At 42.1% G+C, this 18,115-nt stretch overlaps 1 protein-coding gene across 5 annotated transcripts in view; it reads left to right on the top strand.

Moving 5' to 3' along the window:
• Positions 1–18,026, top strand: part of LOC119446790 (Golgi integral membrane protein 4) — a 62,355-nt gene extending 44,329 nt beyond the window's left edge. For 4 of the 5 annotated variants that reach the window (XM_049664382.1, XM_049664384.1, XM_037711343.2 and 1 more), the window contains 5 exons: positions 5,985–6,746; positions 10,060–10,122; positions 10,956–11,268; positions 13,872–13,978; positions 17,324–18,026. In XM_049664382.1, coding sequence (XP_049520339.1) covers positions 5,985–6,746; positions 10,060–10,122; positions 10,956–11,268; positions 13,872–13,978; positions 17,324–17,401 — 1,323 coding nt within the window. In that variant the 3' untranslated portion in view covers positions 17,402–18,026. The remainder of the gene's footprint in view (positions 1–5,984; positions 6,747–10,059; positions 10,123–10,955; positions 11,269–13,871; positions 13,979–17,323) is intronic. The other variant, XM_037711344.2, reaches the window with a different exon arrangement.
• Positions 18,027–18,115: the final 89 nt, after the last annotated feature.

The following is an 18,115-nucleotide window of genomic DNA, read 5'->3' as shown; positions in this document are numbered from 1 at the left end:
CAGCTTCTCATTCAGATGAGTGACGAACGACATGACGTCTGAATGCAGGTGGCGCAATGAGTTTGACAGCAGCTCAGCTTGCCAACAACAGGAAACCCATTAGCCGGGTGGGGAGTGGTTGTCGGTGAAAGATGAATTTGAAGAGTGGCAAGACATTGCCGTCGGAACAAGGTGGCGATAAGTTGGAAGTATTTCGATGGCATGCTAGAGATAAGACACCTGCTTGAATAGTGGAAGGCTTGTAGAAAAAAATTCAGCTCCCATATTTAGTATAGCAGCCAAAGGTGCAAGCAGTGAAATAAATTTCTGTGCAGCTAATTACAATTTTCAAAAGCAGAAGACGTGCTATCGCTGGACAATCTTAGGTCTCTGCAAAAAATGATCTAGATTTTTGGCAGTGGTGAATGATTTACCATCTAGCATTGCCTTACCTGCAATCATTTTAATGTAAAAACAAAAAATAAAATATCATTTAACTGCTTTCAATGAAATAATTCAGTAATGTAGCAGTAAAAACAAATTCTGGAATGTACAAAGTATGTTGCCACCCAGGCATAGTGCAACTTGCTTCTGGCTTCCATTTAATTTCTTCATTCTTTGTTCAAGCGAGTTGAACAATCTGCTGTAGTTTATCGCATAGTTAGTCAATCAACTGATTTCAAACTTTCTTAGATAAATACTTCCAACTAATGCAGGTGCTGCAAAATTTTGCAATGTTGGTTAAGGGGATGTGGAAAATAATAACAGAACACTGAAAAATTTAATCCCACAATGCATTTTTCTTTCTGAACGATGCCTTAACACATTAAATGGCGTAGTCCTCACGTTCATTGCCTTGCGATTGTTCTTTCTGGCACAATGTAGGTTCGCTGGGAATAAGCCTAAACATTGAAATGCGACATCTTAACTTGATGAAAACTGCATGGTCTACTTTGCCTCCACTGCACATATGCTTAACACCCGCAGACTAAAATAAAAGTAAACGGAGCCGAAATTCATTCGTAATATGGAACACAGATACTGGAATGGCCGATTGAAAAATTGATGACATTAAGATGAAGCTGAATAAAGCATAAGAATTTAGTGTTTCACGTGACAATATGGTCACACATGAGCATTGCACTTGCGTGTCACCTGTTTATAAACAATGGATCTAGAAGAGCTTCTTGGAGCAGTGTAGTGTTAGCCAATATGTCGTTGTCGTTAAATTTATATTCCTGCCAATTTTATTCACTCGAATTCTAGCATTGTACGTAGCAATAGTTCTTCGATATTCAAGAGTGAGATGAAATGCCTAGTGGTGTGCTCCAAAGTATAGCTACTTATACCTTCTCAATATATCGCCGTACAAGTATTTAACAAGTGTAGTTCACACGTTCATGCATATCACTTACTTAGCACCAGCATATCGAACAGCTCTTAGGATATTTTATTGCGATAGCAATTATATGGACACTTCAAGCGGATTTCTGGCGTCGCCCTCGCTGTGAGGTTCTGTATAAAGTCCAAGGGCGATAAAATCGTCGCCGCGCATCGTATGTGCGAGTGAAAGTGCGCAGGGGATGCGTGCTATCACGGAGAGCGAACGCACAATGGAGAGCAAACGCACGGCGGAGAGCAAACGCGACACCCGTCGCGCGAAAGGCCGTGGGGGTATGGGAGGGAGGGCGACGCTGTGCTGCGGCACCATATGTATGTCTTGCAACCGGGCGCAAGGGAAACTGGCCACTCAATCTCCCATGTGAAAGGAGGAAAGCGGGAAGGCAGCGCGGGAGGGAGGGGAGGGGGGGGGGCAGCTTCTACTCTACCAACAACTGCACTTGTACTTTGCGCCGGTGCAGTCTGTCGCGCACACTGTATCTTGAAAGCGATCTCCACACGGCTCTGACCTTTGTATGCGCTGTGCATTCGCCGCTCAGTTTCCGTTGAAGCGATAGACGGCACGAACCTTCGCTCGCTGCGGCAGCTGCGCTTGCTGCCAGCATTTTGACAGTGGTTGTCTGCGGTCATCGAGTGATCTATTCATGTTTGCTTGTGCGCGCTGACACCACGCATGTTAATTCAGTTAGCAAGCGAATGTGTCCAAGTTTACGCAGCCGATAAAACTACTATCCCTACTCCGAATAGCTCTCTACTAATTTGCTATCGCAATTGATGCTTCGCCTTTCGGGTGAAACTGCGACATTTTTTTTATTTCTTCTTTCTCTTTAACTTGTTCCCTTGTCAGCGAGAAATTCACTGAAAACCTGACGCAGTCAAGTCTGTTGATAGCAACAAACTCCGTGCAGCTGGTGTTCTTACAATAACTGAAAACTGGACCATGCTTCATTTAGGTTCAGGGGCTAATGCAAACCGGGTCACGTACAAGCCAGGTTCGAAGCCACTGGGCTGGGCTCAGGCGGGCCAGCACGTGGCACTTCCGAGCTAGAAAAGCTGGCCCGTAAAGTACTCTAGCCTGTATCACCTGTATTTTCAGAGTGCTTATTCCAGGTGGGAGAGAGCATTGCCCTGTTTAGCTAACTAAAAGTGAACTGAGCCTCCTTGCAGCATTACTGACATGCATGACCATCACTGAACTTTAATCCCAGAATGATAAATTATGGGTCATCTTGGATTGAAAGTTTATTAGAATAATACAGGCCTGTGACTATGCTGTTAAAGCAACAATAAAAAAAGAGGGGTAGCTCAGTAAAAGTTTTTGATAAGTTCAATCTCTGGCATTATAGAACACAATGTAGGCCGTATTTACAAATGAAAAATTAGCTGGGCCAGAACAGACACTGTCAAAATCTTTGATATCATAGTGAGCTGGTGCAGGAACTTAGGTGAGGTTGCCAGTGGTTTTTCGTTTTTGCATTTTTTCTGGCTTACCAAGCCTCTCGCAGTAAGAGTCTTCTCTTAGTTTTTTAGAAGAGTAATTTACTAATACAGCTCAAATAATTTTTTTATTTAGCGTCCCTTTAGAAAACTAGCTGTGTGTTTTCACATGACAGTGCCTGTTGCTTCTTTTTATGATGGCACCATAGAAGATCCAGAGAAACAACAAAATGTCGTCATGCATTAAATGAAATAACAAATGTGCATGCAGACAAAGTATTAGGTATCTTTATTTAATCAACTGCAACTTGTGCATTAAATTTTGGGATGTGTGAATATTTGAAACTTTCGAATGACAAATCAAATAGTGTCCTACTCGATTCAGTTTTCAAATTGAATGGTCACTACTTGTAAACATGAATATTTTTCTTATAGTTCTTGAATATTTTAAAATGTCAACTGTACGAAATCAAACATAAAATTGGAGCCAAAGTACAATAATTTTTATCCGCGTGGGCATAACATACGAATAAAACTTAAGAACTTATGTAGTGCAACAGGTTATGAAGTGCAACAGGCTACGTTACATGGATCATTCGCACTCTCCGAAAAGTCCTGTATATGCGAGCAAACTGCTTAATTGTTCTTAGTGCTCCATTCGTGCATTTTGGTAAACAACACTTGATAATGCGCTATGTAATGACAGAAAGTTGCCAGCCTTATGAATACTAGAATGTGAATATTGTTTTAGATCAATTGTGAAAATGGCTGCTCATTATTCGAAAACTATTTGATATACGATTTTACTCCCTTCTGCTACTATTTGATTCATATTCGACTTGGTCTAAAAAATTGCTATTTGCGCACCTCTAATGAAATTAGCTTCCCTGCATGCTTACTCAGCAACTCATTCTTCTGGACAGCTGTTCCTCCTGGTGCGGCAAAATTAATTATTTAGAGCTTGCAGGAATGGCCAAGTACTGCCAGATATGCTGCATATCTCATTCAGGCTAAATTATTCTCTTGGTTTTAGTTTTAGCACAGTTCTTTTATATTCAGGTGCCATAAACACCATCAGAGTAGCTGGCATGATTTAAAATGTGACATTTTGGTTTAGTTTTGTTGTGTCCTTACATGCGCACTCTATATGGGAACTCACAAAAATACTTCAGGTATGGAAACATGATGCACTATTTCACTTGCAGTGTATTTGGAAAAAGCCTGAACCAGTGGCGCACCGACGGGGGGGTTTCAGGGGTTCTAACCCCCCCCCGCCCCACGCGTCCAGCCCGACCAGTCCAACGTGTACCTCCAGAGCTCTGTTCACATTGTCATTACAATTCAGGAGGTGGCTTGAGGTCAAATTTTCTGGATTAACAAAAACTTTCTATCATTGTCTTGTATTTATTCATTCACTCTTAAATACAAGGCAGGCCAACCGTGTGCTCGATGGCTTTGCTTTGAATTCCACTTATAATTATTAGGCATTTTATTTGCTGTTGAATTCCTCTGGCTAAAGCAAGGAAATTGCATGTTATGCAAAGTGTTTGCCCCTCCCCCCACCCCTGGAAGAGATCCTGGGTGTGCTACTGGCCTGAGCACTTGAAAAATTTGCCTAATGTGAAACATTACTACTGTCAAAAAGAAAAGAACCAACTACGTCACGTCAAACTGGTGCTGTGATCGAACACCCAAGCGTGTTTGTTTCAACTTTTTAGAGCGCAGCTCTTAGGTGCCCGTTCCTGCGTCGAGCGTCGACATGCCCGGCGTAAGTGAGCAAACGAGTGCAGCGGATGAAAGCGTGAACGCGGAGCGCAGTGGGGGATGAAAAAAAAAATGGCGAGAGCGCGAGGAGAAAAGCGAAGGGGGAGAGTGCAGAGGAAGCATGAGGGGTGAAAGCGGAGTTGGAGGGTGTGCCGAAAGCGTGAGAAGACAAGCGTACTGCTGCGCAAGATGCACACTGTGGCGACGATTGCTCCGAGATAGTGCCAGAGTAGTCTGGGAGGTCTGTCTACGGCGGCTGCTGTGAATCGCGCCCATGCGTCACCCACGTGCATCGCGATCTGATTAGCGAGGCAGTCGCGCCACACTTAGCTCTGTTTGCAATGTGCCCCACGAGGCAGATTGTCCGCACTAGCCAATATATTGTGAAATGAAAACAGATATAGAGCTACCCTCAAATTTCGCATTTTTCCACATCTGTTTTTTCTAGTGCATTTTGCACATATCGACTTCTAGCCAAGTGCACCAGTTCCTTCCCTGACCCTACAGGTACAACCCGGGACACAAACCCCATTGTGACCCTCTTTCTTCCCTTCCTCCCCTTCCCTTACGTAGAGTAGCAGGCCAGATGCTCCATATTCCGGCCGACCTCTCTACTTTTTCACATCAATAAACTACTTCTTCTTCTTGCACATATCGATTAATGTTGTGGCATAGGTCCTGTCATACGTGTGTTAAGATGCCTGCAGCACATTTTAAGCGTCATTATTTTTGCTAATCAACAATGGGTGAACAAGGTTAGCATCAGCTTGGAACCATCGTTTCATTGTTTTATTCTTGATCATCCTGGTGATTCTTTGCATTCTCAGATAAACTGAATGCTCAAAAGGCACTTGGGATTAATTGGGGATTATAGAAATATTCCTGCATGTTCACAGGGTGATGACGGTGATGCTTTGTGTGATGCACTAAGAGTCCAGAAGTAACTGAGAAATCCACAACAGTAATAGTCCACGACTCATGTTTTACTCACCCAGCCCTCTATGAATGTTGGCTCTTTCAGAAAGTAAAAAACTTCATGGTATGTTGAAATATTTATACTGACCTCTAAGGAAATATGACATTACTGCAAGGTGTCTCGGCGAGGAAAAATGTTTCAGCAGTGGCATTGCAGTCTCATGAATGGTGTATGCATACTCTTAAGGTGCCAGCAGCTGTTGGGTGAAGTCTCTGCTATTGCAGGGCAAAGCAAGTTTAAATTGCTAGCATATGCTATAGCAAAAAGGTTATAGATGGTCTACTTAACTCTGCAATCATTGTGGACGTAGCTTCTATAGCAGTGTAGCTGCATGACCATAGCCTGGGTGTTACCACAACTTCTCTTTCACTCCACAGTTTGCTTGTTGTGCTGATTTCCCTTCTGCTTTGTCTCTTTCCATTTGAAGGTTATTGTTGGTGGGGAGGCCAGTGACAGTTTGAAACCGATTGCCAGGAATGCCAGGAATCCAGCCCCTGCCGAACAAGTTTTGGGACCGCCCAATGAGTTGGCTCTTCAGCAGTCTGGGAAGGGGAGCCCAACGGTTCCCCATAATGAGGGGAGGTTGTCTCCCGCTCCAGGAAAGTCTGCTGCTCACGCCATGCCACTGCTGCTTCAGCCAGAGGACAAGCTCAACCGTGACAACAGCGAACGGTTTGCGCAGCCACAAAACCAAGTGCAGCCAGTTGGCCAGAAACCTATGGTTGTGTCGCAACCAGGGGTTCCTCAAGTTTCATTGCAACCTGTATCTCAAGCAGAGCCTTCACAGCAGCCACCTGCGCAGCCTTTAGCACGACCTGTCGCACAGCCTGCAGTTCAGGTAGAGCCACAGTCTATGCACAAACCTCCGAAGCAGCTGGCACAGCAGCTTGGATTGAACCCGGGAGCACTGCCCCAAGCAAAGGGTCAGCTTGCACAAGCGAACTTAGGCCAGTACGCTGCCTTGGAGCAAGGCCACAAGCCTCTTGATGCTGCATCACTTCCCATGGTGGGGCGTCTTCCGAAGCCTGCTGGACAGCCTGCCATTGCTGGTCACTCTCAGGAGCTGCAGGAGTCTGTGGTGAAGCCTGCTCAACAACCTCCCATGCAGTTACAGCCTGCTGTTGGGAACCAGGCACCTCCAGTCTTGCCAGCGCCTAGCATTGCAAAATCACAGCCACCAGCTGCTGGGGTGCGACTTCTGCTTATTTATTTATTACTTATTCACTTGAACATTTTCACAATCATCAAATTCTTTATAATAATCAACTGGCTGGTCAGTCAGTCCTCCAAGATAAAACACATTGGCGGAATGTGCAAGAATAGGCATGTGGAATAGGTGTATCCTAGTGAGTGCATTGTTTGCTAGACTTCCTTTCTCTGCGTGACCTTGCTTGTATGCTTCTACTGCCATCAGTAGCAGGTTCTTTTACCCTGTTTGCAAATTTAGCAACAAATGGTGGTCGTAAGCAAGAGTGAGGAAGTGGTAGCTGATTTGTATCCTCATGGCCAGAGCATATCACATGGCTCTGCTTAGCTTGATGTATGATAATAGAAATGAGCTCACAACTGGGACTTGCATGATAACACTCACACCACAATGGTTCTTTTCACAGGCTTATATTCTTTCTCATTTTACTGATGGGTACTGTCATACTGTTCACCAATAAGGCAGTCAATACTTCCATATTATTTTAAAATCAGAAAGCAGTATCTGCATGTGTATACTTGCATGTATGCATATATTCATGCATTGCCTGTAAGGTGTAGGTCACACAAGACAATTTAACAGAAGCATAAAAAATGGGCATGAAACAATGACATCAAATAGGAACGTTACTTGTAATGAACGTTGCTTTTTACACACCACGTAAAAAGTAACACACATATAAAAAAAGTCTTCCGGTCACTGGCCAGGTCAAAAGTTGACATTTCGGAATCCATGTGGTTTTCTTATTCGCACTCTAGCAGACACTAGGTCATCATCAGTTTTAGTATGCAGCATGTGACATAATTATTGGGACTAAAGTGGGGCATCTGTCAGTATCATGGCATGGCTTGTCGCCTGCATCGGTATTATGATTTGAGTAATAACCTCATTGTCATGTTTCTTTCTTTGGCAATTATTGATGCATTGTCCTAGTGTTGGCTGCATTGTGAACTGGGAACCTATAGAGGCCATTTGGACCTCGGACTGAGGGGCTCCGACCACCGCTCCTTACAATGCTTTCATGTCAAATAAAGTTTATATATATATATATATATATATATATATATATATATAGGGAAATCAGAAGCACAACTTCGCGGTTATCTAGGGTTTATTATTTTCCCAACAGTTTCGGTCGGTGGACCGACCTTTTTCAAGGGATACAGAAAAAGGTCGGTCCACCGTATCCCGATTTTTCTGTATCCCTTGAAAAAGGTCGGTCCACCGACCGAAACTGTTGGGAAAATAATAAACCCTAGATAACCGCGAAGTTGTGCTTCTGATTTCCCTAAATACGCTTGGCCCATTGAAAAATCCAGTTACTACTATATATATATATATATATATATATATATATATATATGGGTTCCAAAATTGTCAACTATCCTTAGAGTTGATTAGTGACCAGAATCTTGTTTTGATAACACGCTACCTGATTAGACCCACACATCAAAGTATGTTCTTGAACGCATGTAAAGGATTGGAAGAATCAAATGCTTAATTTGGTAGCATATTCAGTTCAGAAATAGTAGTATGACAAAGAGGTGAATGTTTTAGCATGTAAATGTAGCATATGTGTCTTAATGTCATTTACTGTGGCTTCTTTTTTTTATAGATGTAATGAGGGTGTTTTAAATTAAATTAAAAGATTAAATTAAAAAACTGCTCAGGCATGTGAGCAGTTTTGTGTTACAGTATGGTGTCCTTCTGAGCTGTTTTTATGTGGGTTTCAATAACATTTGCTGACAGGCTAGTTGGTGATGCATTGATGCATCTGGTGGTCAAGTACACTGATGGCTTGCATCACAAATCATCAAATAAGGGGCAACCACGGTAGGTATTTGTTACCTGTTGCTTTTTAGCCAATCACTCGGGAACAGTGAGAAGCCAGAATATAGGCTTGCCCGTTTATGTATTGCAGCCAAGGTGAAAAAAGTGGGTTTTTGAGCTCGCACCCCATTAAGAATGTAGACTGAAGTGCTGCACCTTCAAGATATTTGAAACAGCTACTTTATATGGAAGCTACTGTGAAAACACAGCCGTTGCATGCACTCTGCGTAGAATGGTCATGCCACCCTTGTGAATACGCAGTTTTTTTTTTTCCTTTCTTAAAGGGACTGACAACCAATTTTTATAGTACCTATTGTTTTAGTGCAATGGAAAGATTACCGGTCAGAGCGTCTAATCAAGAAGTGGTAATGCAGAAAACGCCGTGGAACATTTTTTATCAGAATTTTTATATCTGCAATGAAGATGTAGCCATTCACTGGAAGCATGCTGAGAACAGTGATAGGTAAGCGCGACAGCGATTATACACCGGCATTGATGGGAGGCAGACTACAAGTGTGGCCGTAACTGTGAGAAAGTATTATGTTGCTTATCAAGCTGATGTTCCTGTGAATCATATTATTCAAAGTGTTCAAATTATTTCTACATTAATAGCTACATGTTTTTGTGGTTTCCTGTCCAACTGCTTTGGTAGTTAACCAGTCAGGAGTGTTTTTTAGCCAAGCCAAGTTAAGTTCTCAAAAGCGAAACAACGCTTTTACACATGATGCGCAGTCCAGCATTTGTTGCCGTAGCCACGCATGTACTACTGTAGAACTGGCACCCATATTTCACAGGGAGACCACACAACTTTGGATACTTACTCGCAAACTTACGCGTGTACAACAGCATGTGCACTGCCATGCATTGTGGGACGCATGTGCTCTGCTCGTTAGCGTGAACTTTCTTTGCTTCGTAATATGCATAGAATAAAGCGCAAGTGTCTAATAATGTATGAACTGCAATTTTAAGCAATAAGTATGCTATACTTAATAACAGCCAACTTACCGTACAGTAATCTCGCAAACTACATCTGGAGCTCCAAGGTTTTACCGTCAGGCCGCGACACTTACCTGTTTTTGTGACTTTGTTTGACAATTTAAAATTGTAATTCCTACTTAAATTGTAAATAATGTGCTTGACTCATCACTATAAATCATGGTCATTTCATTTCCACCAATGTCGCACAATACATTCTGGCCAGTTGTCAAATATTAGAAACTCTGGTAGTTGCTGGACAATGCGGAGTGGCAGGTAACAAGTTGTATTAGTTCACTGTGATTTTTTTTCTTTATAGTGGCTTGTTTCTGCATTAATGATGTGTTGATGCACATAAGTTCAAGCAGGTACACTTCGGAGTTGGTAGATCTTTTTTGAATCTCTGCTGATCAGTAATATATCATGAATTAAATGTTGCTGACATTTTATCTGTTGTAGGCTACATTACTTTTTTTTTTTTAATCTTTAGGTGGATGCCAAGAACCATGGTCTCGCACAACCTGCACAGCCTATGGATGACTTAGGTGGGCTTGTAAGTACCTACTTGCTTAAGGCGGGGCTGCATGTGTCCGAATAGCAACACAAGGATCTCCAAGAACAGTCAAGAGAATGCACAGTGCTTTGGACAAGTATCCTTGTTCGCTATCCCTTGTGTTTTCTCAAGTTTTTGTGTGCTGTTTCGTTTGTCACTTGCAACATGTGTCCTAAAGTGGTTAGTTAGAAAGTTAGTTAATGAAAGTTTACCAGTTGACTAAGTACTTCAATAATGTCTGCCTCCTCCAAGTAATCTACCTCAGGTAGCAGAATCATGCTGCCTGCCATAGATTGTCTTTAAAAATTCTTTACACACACACATGCACAATGCACACACAATATGTAACCCTCAATGAAGGTCAGTGCACAAGATTATCGCAGATTTGGGAAACTAATTTTCATTCATTCGTCACCTGGCCCGTTAAAAAACTCTACTATCTAACTCTCTGTCTGTCTGTCCCCCTCTCTCTCTACACGTGCACGTACACACACATGCACACACGCACACACGCACACACACTGCATCTGGTACATGAACATTCACTGAATAACTGCAGGATTTTAATGTACAACAAGGGGCCAACATCTCAACAAGTAGACTTGTCTTCATCAAGGAAACAAGCGACACTAACAATAACAAAAGCAGTTGATCTGACAAAGACAAATGCACATGTCAAAAGGTGGCTCTAGTGGCATGTTCCCTTTAAACACTGTTGGTCACTTGAAGTCTGCTCCACTTGTCTTGTTTGGCTTGGCGAGTTTCAGATTATCTGTTTCTATGGAGCCCTAAGTTATCTTACCCTGACTGACACACAATGCATTTTCTCACAGCTGGACAACGTGGCTGGCCTGGAAAAGATACCGATAGGTGATGGTGCGGTCCCAGCCAAAGCTGGGAGCTCTCGTGCAGGAGTAGTAGGTGCAGCTGTAAAAAAATCCATGGATCTTGAGGAAGGGAACGAATTGGAAGGCGGTGCAAACTACAAGGTGCTGTTGAACAAGGTGCCAAACAATGGTGACGATCTGCTGATTGGCCATGGCGGAAAGGCACTGGGGCCTAAGCTGGCACGCCCGAACCAACACCAGCAACTGGCTGCAGGAGGAATTGGAGGTGGTGAAGACGACTTGGACTATGCCAATGCTGGTAAGTCTGTCCGCCTGTGGCCTTGCGAAAAATAGGCACTGACATTGCAAGAAACACTCGTAAGATGACCGGCTCTTGTGAGAGTGCAAAATCAAAAGCACGGCTTCCGTTGAGACAATGTGTTGTAGAGAGGCAGACACGTCTTGTGCGTGAGGAGGTTGTATTTATTTTTCTCAAAAAAAAAAAAAAAAAAGGAAATCGAACAAGTGCTTGTGTCATGCTGGATGTCACGAGATTTTTTTGGGAGAGGCTTACAGAAAAGAGAGAAATGGAAAGAGGAGCTTAATGGTTTTTGCACTTCGTATAGAAGGGAAGGGAAAAAAAGAAGTAAAGAAACGAATCGGAAGAAGGAACTGATGCACTAAGCAAGGTTTGGCACCATGCACCTGGTCTGTTCCTCATGCAGGCCTGTTATGGTGAGCCAGCATTACACCCTCCAGAGTTGCATTGAGTGAGAGTTTGCTGAGCTGCTACAGTGTAATCAACTGAGGTGTTGGCTGAATCATTGCAGCTTTATAGCAGGCCCACCACGATGATTCGGTGGCTATGGCATTTCGCTGATGAGCATGAGGTCTTGCATTTGATCCCAGCCATGGCGGCTTCATTCCGATGGGGGCGGAATGCAAGACCACCAGTGTACCGTGCATGGGGTGCTAAAACCCAGGTCTTCAAGATTAATCTCAAGCCCTTCACCACGGCGTCCCTCATAACCCACTGCACATTTTTGGGACGTTCAACCCCACACTTCTTTATAGCAGGCTTTCATTAATTCTATTTAGCAGTTTATCTTGTATGACTTCAATCATGTGTGCATTTCCCTTATTTTAATGTGCCTGCTGCGTTTATGCCAGAAACACTATGGCGCACTGAGACTCTTGTGGCATTTTCTGACAGGGTAGCATTAAGCAAGGAATGTTGACAAAAGGGAACGCATGCAAGATTTCAAGGCCTGCAAGAACGATTTCTCCATTCCATTATACGTTTAGAAAGGAGCTACCACACTAAAGCTTCCTCTTTAGCTCAGAAGCTCCTATCTAAGTGCATGGGAAATTAGGAATTTGGAAATTGTTTTGCTCAGCGTTCACTCCACCGAACTTGATGAAGTTTGTTGCATTTAAAAGAAAAAGTTAGAATGTGGTGGCTGTAGAAAGCATATTTTTTATTTAGGCCATCAAATTTATAGAACATAATAAAAGGCGAAAATTTGAAGAAAAAAAAAAGCTCTAGTACCAAGTTTTCGACTCTGTCACTCAGTAATGCATAACGATATCACAATTCTGTAAACCTCACCTATTAAGACATCTAAAGCACGCAAAATTGATGTTTGATACACTGCTCTCAAGTGTACCAGTAATTTCTGAGTAGGAAGAACTCGGTAAGCATTGTAACAATTTCATGTAAGCTGTCTAACTCTTTATGTTAAATGCGTGTGCTTTAGATGCATCTAACAGATGCAGTTTACAGAACTGCATTATCTTTTCATGGTGCAGAGTTAAGTTTGTGAACTTTTTTGGCAATTTTTGTAATAAGTATGAGGCCCCAAATCAGAACTCTACTTTCTACTGTTGCCAGAACTTGCTCTCTCATATGCAAATAATTTCTTTAAAATCAGTCTAGCAGTTGTCTCATGAGAGCATTTCTTTGGTTTACCTGTACTTCAATAAAGAGATTGGTGTCCACCCTGACATAAAGGTTCCTTTTAAGCTTGCTTTCTAGTTCCTTTTATTTATTTCACAGGCAGTGTTCAAAGAATGTTTGTAGCTGTCTTGAGGTGGTGTTCAGAAAAAATAGTATAGTACTGTGCAACGTGACTGCTGTTATGCCACTACTGTTCTGCCACTATTACACACTGTTCTGCCCATTTACCATCATAAAGCCCATGCAGTGCTGCTGTACTCTTCTTAGAAGGACTTGTCTGATGATTTGAATTTGGGGAATGCTTGAGTTTATGTTAAGTACAGATTTCAGGCAACCTAGAATGATTGAAGAAAGGGGTAGTATTGTTCTTGGTAGTAGGCTTTATTTATTTTAAAAACCCCAGCATACAGCTGCAAAATTGTGACAGGAAAGTGGCACTTGGTTTCTTTAGTCTGCATCATCTGTGGTCTAGCAGAGAGGTAGATTTCTATTGCAAATTGCATGGTTGACAGAAGTTCATTATTTTGATGTACGTGGTCAAAGACTGAAATTGGCAGTTCTATACATCAGTGTGAATTGCAGTTCAGGCCCACTTGCTAGTGCATGCAGACTATAAAACCATGAGCAAGGAATCGGCACATATGTGGTCTTGAACGCATGTGTACATTCTGTGCTGGATTACGTGTCTAAGAGAACCAGTTGTAATTGCATTGGTAGTGCAGAATTGCATTGCAGCCTTTTGTGATCCAGATATGGCTTGCCTTGGCCCTAATAACCAAGCAAAAAAGAGCAGCATTTGTTGTTCTTATGACTGTTGCATGAGAGGGCCTTAAAGGATATCTCTATTTCTTTGATGTTTTTATGTGCACTGGACTCAGCTGGGTCAGGGCGTCATCAGATGCAGAAATGGTTGAGGGCTGAGCTAGGGGTTTTCTGACTGTCAGTTGCTTGCTTGGTCAAAACAGTGGTGAAGGATGACGATGCAGCCGAAGACCAAGAAGATGATGGTCCATTTGGTGCAGATTTGGGAAGAGGAAAGCCAATGCCAGATGCTGCTGATTTCGATGACCAGGTGATGAAGCTTGTGGCTTCCACTGGCATGGCAAAACGCTGGTGTACACTTCCTTGCATCCTGCTTTTTTCAGCGCATGGTCTACGGGCCCATCTTCTTACTGGCTGTGCTCCTGAGCTAACCATTATGTTGTTTCTTTCACGCCATTGATCCTTTGAGCCCCTTCCATCTCTGTTTGCAAGACCTGACATACTCCTATCTTCATTTGAGTCTAATCTGGCTGTCTTACCTTGTTTTAGTACCTTCAACAGTTACTTTTGAATACTGCTTTCTTGTGTTGCAAGACTTACTTTTGGACTTGTCCAATTTGTTCTGGCCTCCACCGACATAGTATTTGCAGACTCACGCTGTATATCTCCCCATTTTCTTTTTGTTGGTAACCTGGTGGTTGAATCCTTTGGCATGTATGCTTTCTGAAGCTCTTAAACCCCTCTCCTATGTCCCAGTGATGCAGCAGTACTGCATGGCACTTTGCATGGTGAAGGCTGTTATGTAAGTGTGTATGTACGAACGTTCTTTATTTCAAATACAGATCGAATAGTCCTTGCTGTTCAATTTGCATTTGGTAATTCACTATTCAATATTGTTGAATATTCATTTCTGTTCAAACATTGGCACAACGGAAGGCCGTACCGAATGATCTTGCTGCACAAGAGCTGCAGCTTCTGTGCAGAGGCACCATTTCTCTAGTGAATGCACACGTCAGAGAAAATCTGCTCAACAATTTCTAGTCATTAAATAAGAATGGCTTGCTTTTTGGTAACCTATATATAAATTGGCCGTCTCTATTTAGGCAATGCCATTTATTATTACATAGTCTAAACATATTTGCATCTCTTTACAACAATGCTGTATAGTAACACATTTCTCTCATTCATTGTCATCGTGTGGCATGTAACTAGTAGTAGTTTCTCATTACGAGTGCCTCAGTTGACTCGATGTCCAGCTGCAAACGGCATTACATGCATGTATCAAATAATGTAAATAAGCCTTATTTTTAACCACCAAGACTCCACAAACTTTACATTTGACTTTTGTTTGAATTGAGGAAATATACAATATTCACTTCAATATTCAAAGGTAATTTTTCTTGAATATTCGTTTTCAATTTGATTTGGAAATTTCACTATTTGAACAGCCCCACTGCTAAAGCCATTTTGTCTGCTTAAACTGTTGCTAAATACGCGCTGAAATATCTTTCTTATTCATGTTCAATATACAACTCCTGAAATTGCCCCAAACTCTTTTTTCGGTGCTTTGTATTTCTGCTCACTGCCCTAAGGACCTCTTGAACTTTTCTGTTGCTTCCTTGTAAATATATGTATTATGTGTGCTTCTGTTCAGCACTAACGTTCTAATTTGGCCTGTATTTGAACATCAGATGCTATAAGGTATTGCTATTTTACTCATGCATGGACACAGCTGGTAAGTTGCAGTTTTGTTGGGCAGTAGCATAAAGGCACTACTGCATGGAACACTTATGACACATTTGTTTTTTGCACCTTAAAGGACCCCAGTGCAATGTGCTTTCTCCTTTATTAAACTGAAGAATCTTTTCAGGTTATGACAAAAGTCACGTAAGGATTTGTTACTGTCTCATTACAATATTAGTGCTTCGAACTCATTCAGGGATGAGCAGAGCACATTGAAAAATCTTGGAAGTATTTAACGAGAGAATGATAATACAATTTTGTACGTGATACAGGCAAATGCATTGTGTTGAACAGCGTAGTGATCAGCAACTGCTGTCCGTGCTCAGCATTTATGAGATAAGTCTTGCTTGTCATTGCTGTTGGCTGTCTCAGACTAACTGAAGATTCTTCATGCCTGGGCAGAAGTCGCCTAATCTTTACTTGCTGGGCAGAGGAATGCTACGTTTGCATAACACAAAACCAACTATGATGCTCATATAACGTTATCTGTTGGACAAATTGGTCCATCATAAATGCTACAAGCATTGCAGACAGATGTGTTCCAGATGGGCACACAATGACTGGACTAATGCTAAAGCCATCAGTGTTTTTTTTTTAGGTCATAGGATTCAAGTATGTGAGTGTATTGTAAAAGACTGGGGACCCATGTCAAAGTACCAAGAACATGTCTTTACTTGATGAGGTCTATCTCTCGATCCTTCTTCGTTGTTCTTGCCTCACACGTACCTCATCAAATGGCCCATTTGTATAATTCACTGTGCAGCATGAAAAGGGCATGGCGAAGACACAGGTGACAACACACAATTCTGGATTTGCAACAAAAAGTCTTCGCATGCTTTGGCAAATAAAATTTGTTGCACGTTCAGCTCTCTGTGTTGCTCGCCGTGTCTTTCATTGTTCAGTGTAATACGTCATACGAACAAATCCCAAGTATCTTCCCCACTTGTTCTATTTCTCTTTTGGCATTTCTTGCACCTGGCTAGGTTTCACCACATCATAATTTAGTTTAAATACACATCACACTTGCTCAGAAAAAAAAGTGGGTGGGGGCAGCTAGAAGGAGAGGAAAAAAAGATCATCAAAAGAGCTGACATGCATAGCCAGTGATACTATAAGGAAAGTGCAGGTAACAGAATGAAAAGCCAGACAACTGCAAGCAAGGCGTTAAGGAAAAGGAACAATTTCAAACCAACCATATGGCTTTCTGCTTTTGTTCCTTTTTAACATTTTTTTTTTCTCTGTCTGGGTTTTTCTTTATTGGCTTTGCACTATGATTTCCTTCATTCGGTGGTCATGTATTGTTGTTTTCATCTTTCAATGCTGATATTGGGTGATGCACTTGTCTGCGTAGTATGCTTAGATTGCTCAATTTAAAAAAAAAAACAGAAAGAAAACACCTTGCTGGTTGGAAATAAAGTACCAGTCGTGTCTTGTGTGTCCTGTGTCCCCTATGCTTGAACTGCTTTTTGCCGCTCTTGTTTATCTAGTTAGCTAATGAAAGCCACAGAAAGGTTCTAAAAATATAAGCTTTAAGTTGTCCAGCACCATATATTGTAACGCTGAGTTTAGGACAGAGCCTGCCTAGATAATCTAATGCTTTCTCATTGTAAGTACCTTACTGTAAGCGGTAAGTGCGGTAATATGCATTAACACACAAACACTCCAATGACCCTATGGACAAGCTGCATGTTAGATAATTGTGTTAACACTTCGCTTCTTTGCTCATCGCCACCTTGAACAATACTCTTTGCCAAATAACTTATAAAAATTTCTTCACATCTATTGAAGATTCAGTTTGTTGATTTTTCTTTTTCTTTTTTTTTTCTTTTTTTGCGTGCATGACAGTGTTGTAACATTCCACTGTGTAGTGTGTCTGTGGCAGAGCAGCAGCATCAACTGTAAAATTTTGCAGGGCGCTGAGGCTGACCCACTGCAACAGCAGCAGCCCAACAACATCCCCGAAGATGGCATTGCAGCAAACCCCAAGTAGTGGCACAGCGCACTGCTTTGCTCCTTTCTTTTTTTTTTTTCCTTCGTCTCCAGTGGGCTAAGCACAATTGTGGAGAAGCATAATGATTTGACTGTACAGTTCATCTGTGGAACGAGCCAAACAAGACTAAGCAGTGTTGCAGGTTTGACCTTGTGGGAGGAGTGAGCAGGGAAGTGTGTTTTGAGTGCTCTTGTGAGTGACAATTAGAGGTGGGTTTCCCAAGTGTGCAGCGTTGTGAAAGAAGAAAGACTAGGATTTCCAGAAGCCACATTGTCTTCAGGAAGCCACTGCACATACTGGAACGGACATTTAGGTGCCACCCAGTTGTAATTATCGACAAGGCATTTGTTTTTCAAGCCAGTTTTATCAGATCCACCAACATGCTTCCAAGCTAAAATGTGGTGGATTGCTGAATGCATTTCATAGGTACGGTTCCTTGCTTCAGCAGTTTGGTTAACTTTTCTTTTTCTTTTAAGTGTTGACCGAGATTTTTGTGGGCACAGGGACAGGGGCTCCTTGAGAGCAGTTGTATGCAATAACTGGTGTGCTTGTTTGTTCCTTATTGTGCTTGTTCTTATCTTGTTCTCTTGTTCCTACATCTGAAATGGCCATTAAAGGCTCTTTTCAGTCACATGAAAAGTGTCACTTTATTCAACTTCCTGCCTATAACCGCTCTCCATGGCTGCAATTGGTTAATTTGTTGGATCTCTAAAC

Source organism: Dermacentor silvarum, chromosome 3 (genome assembly GCF_013339745.2).
Source record: "Dermacentor silvarum isolate Dsil-2018 chromosome 3, BIME_Dsil_1.4, whole genome shotgun sequence".
Classification (NCBI taxonomy): domain Eukaryota; kingdom Metazoa; phylum Arthropoda; class Arachnida; order Ixodida; family Ixodidae; genus Dermacentor; species Dermacentor silvarum.
The sequence above is the reverse complement of the archived record's forward strand: the minus strand, read 5'-3'. Positions and strand labels throughout refer to the sequence as shown.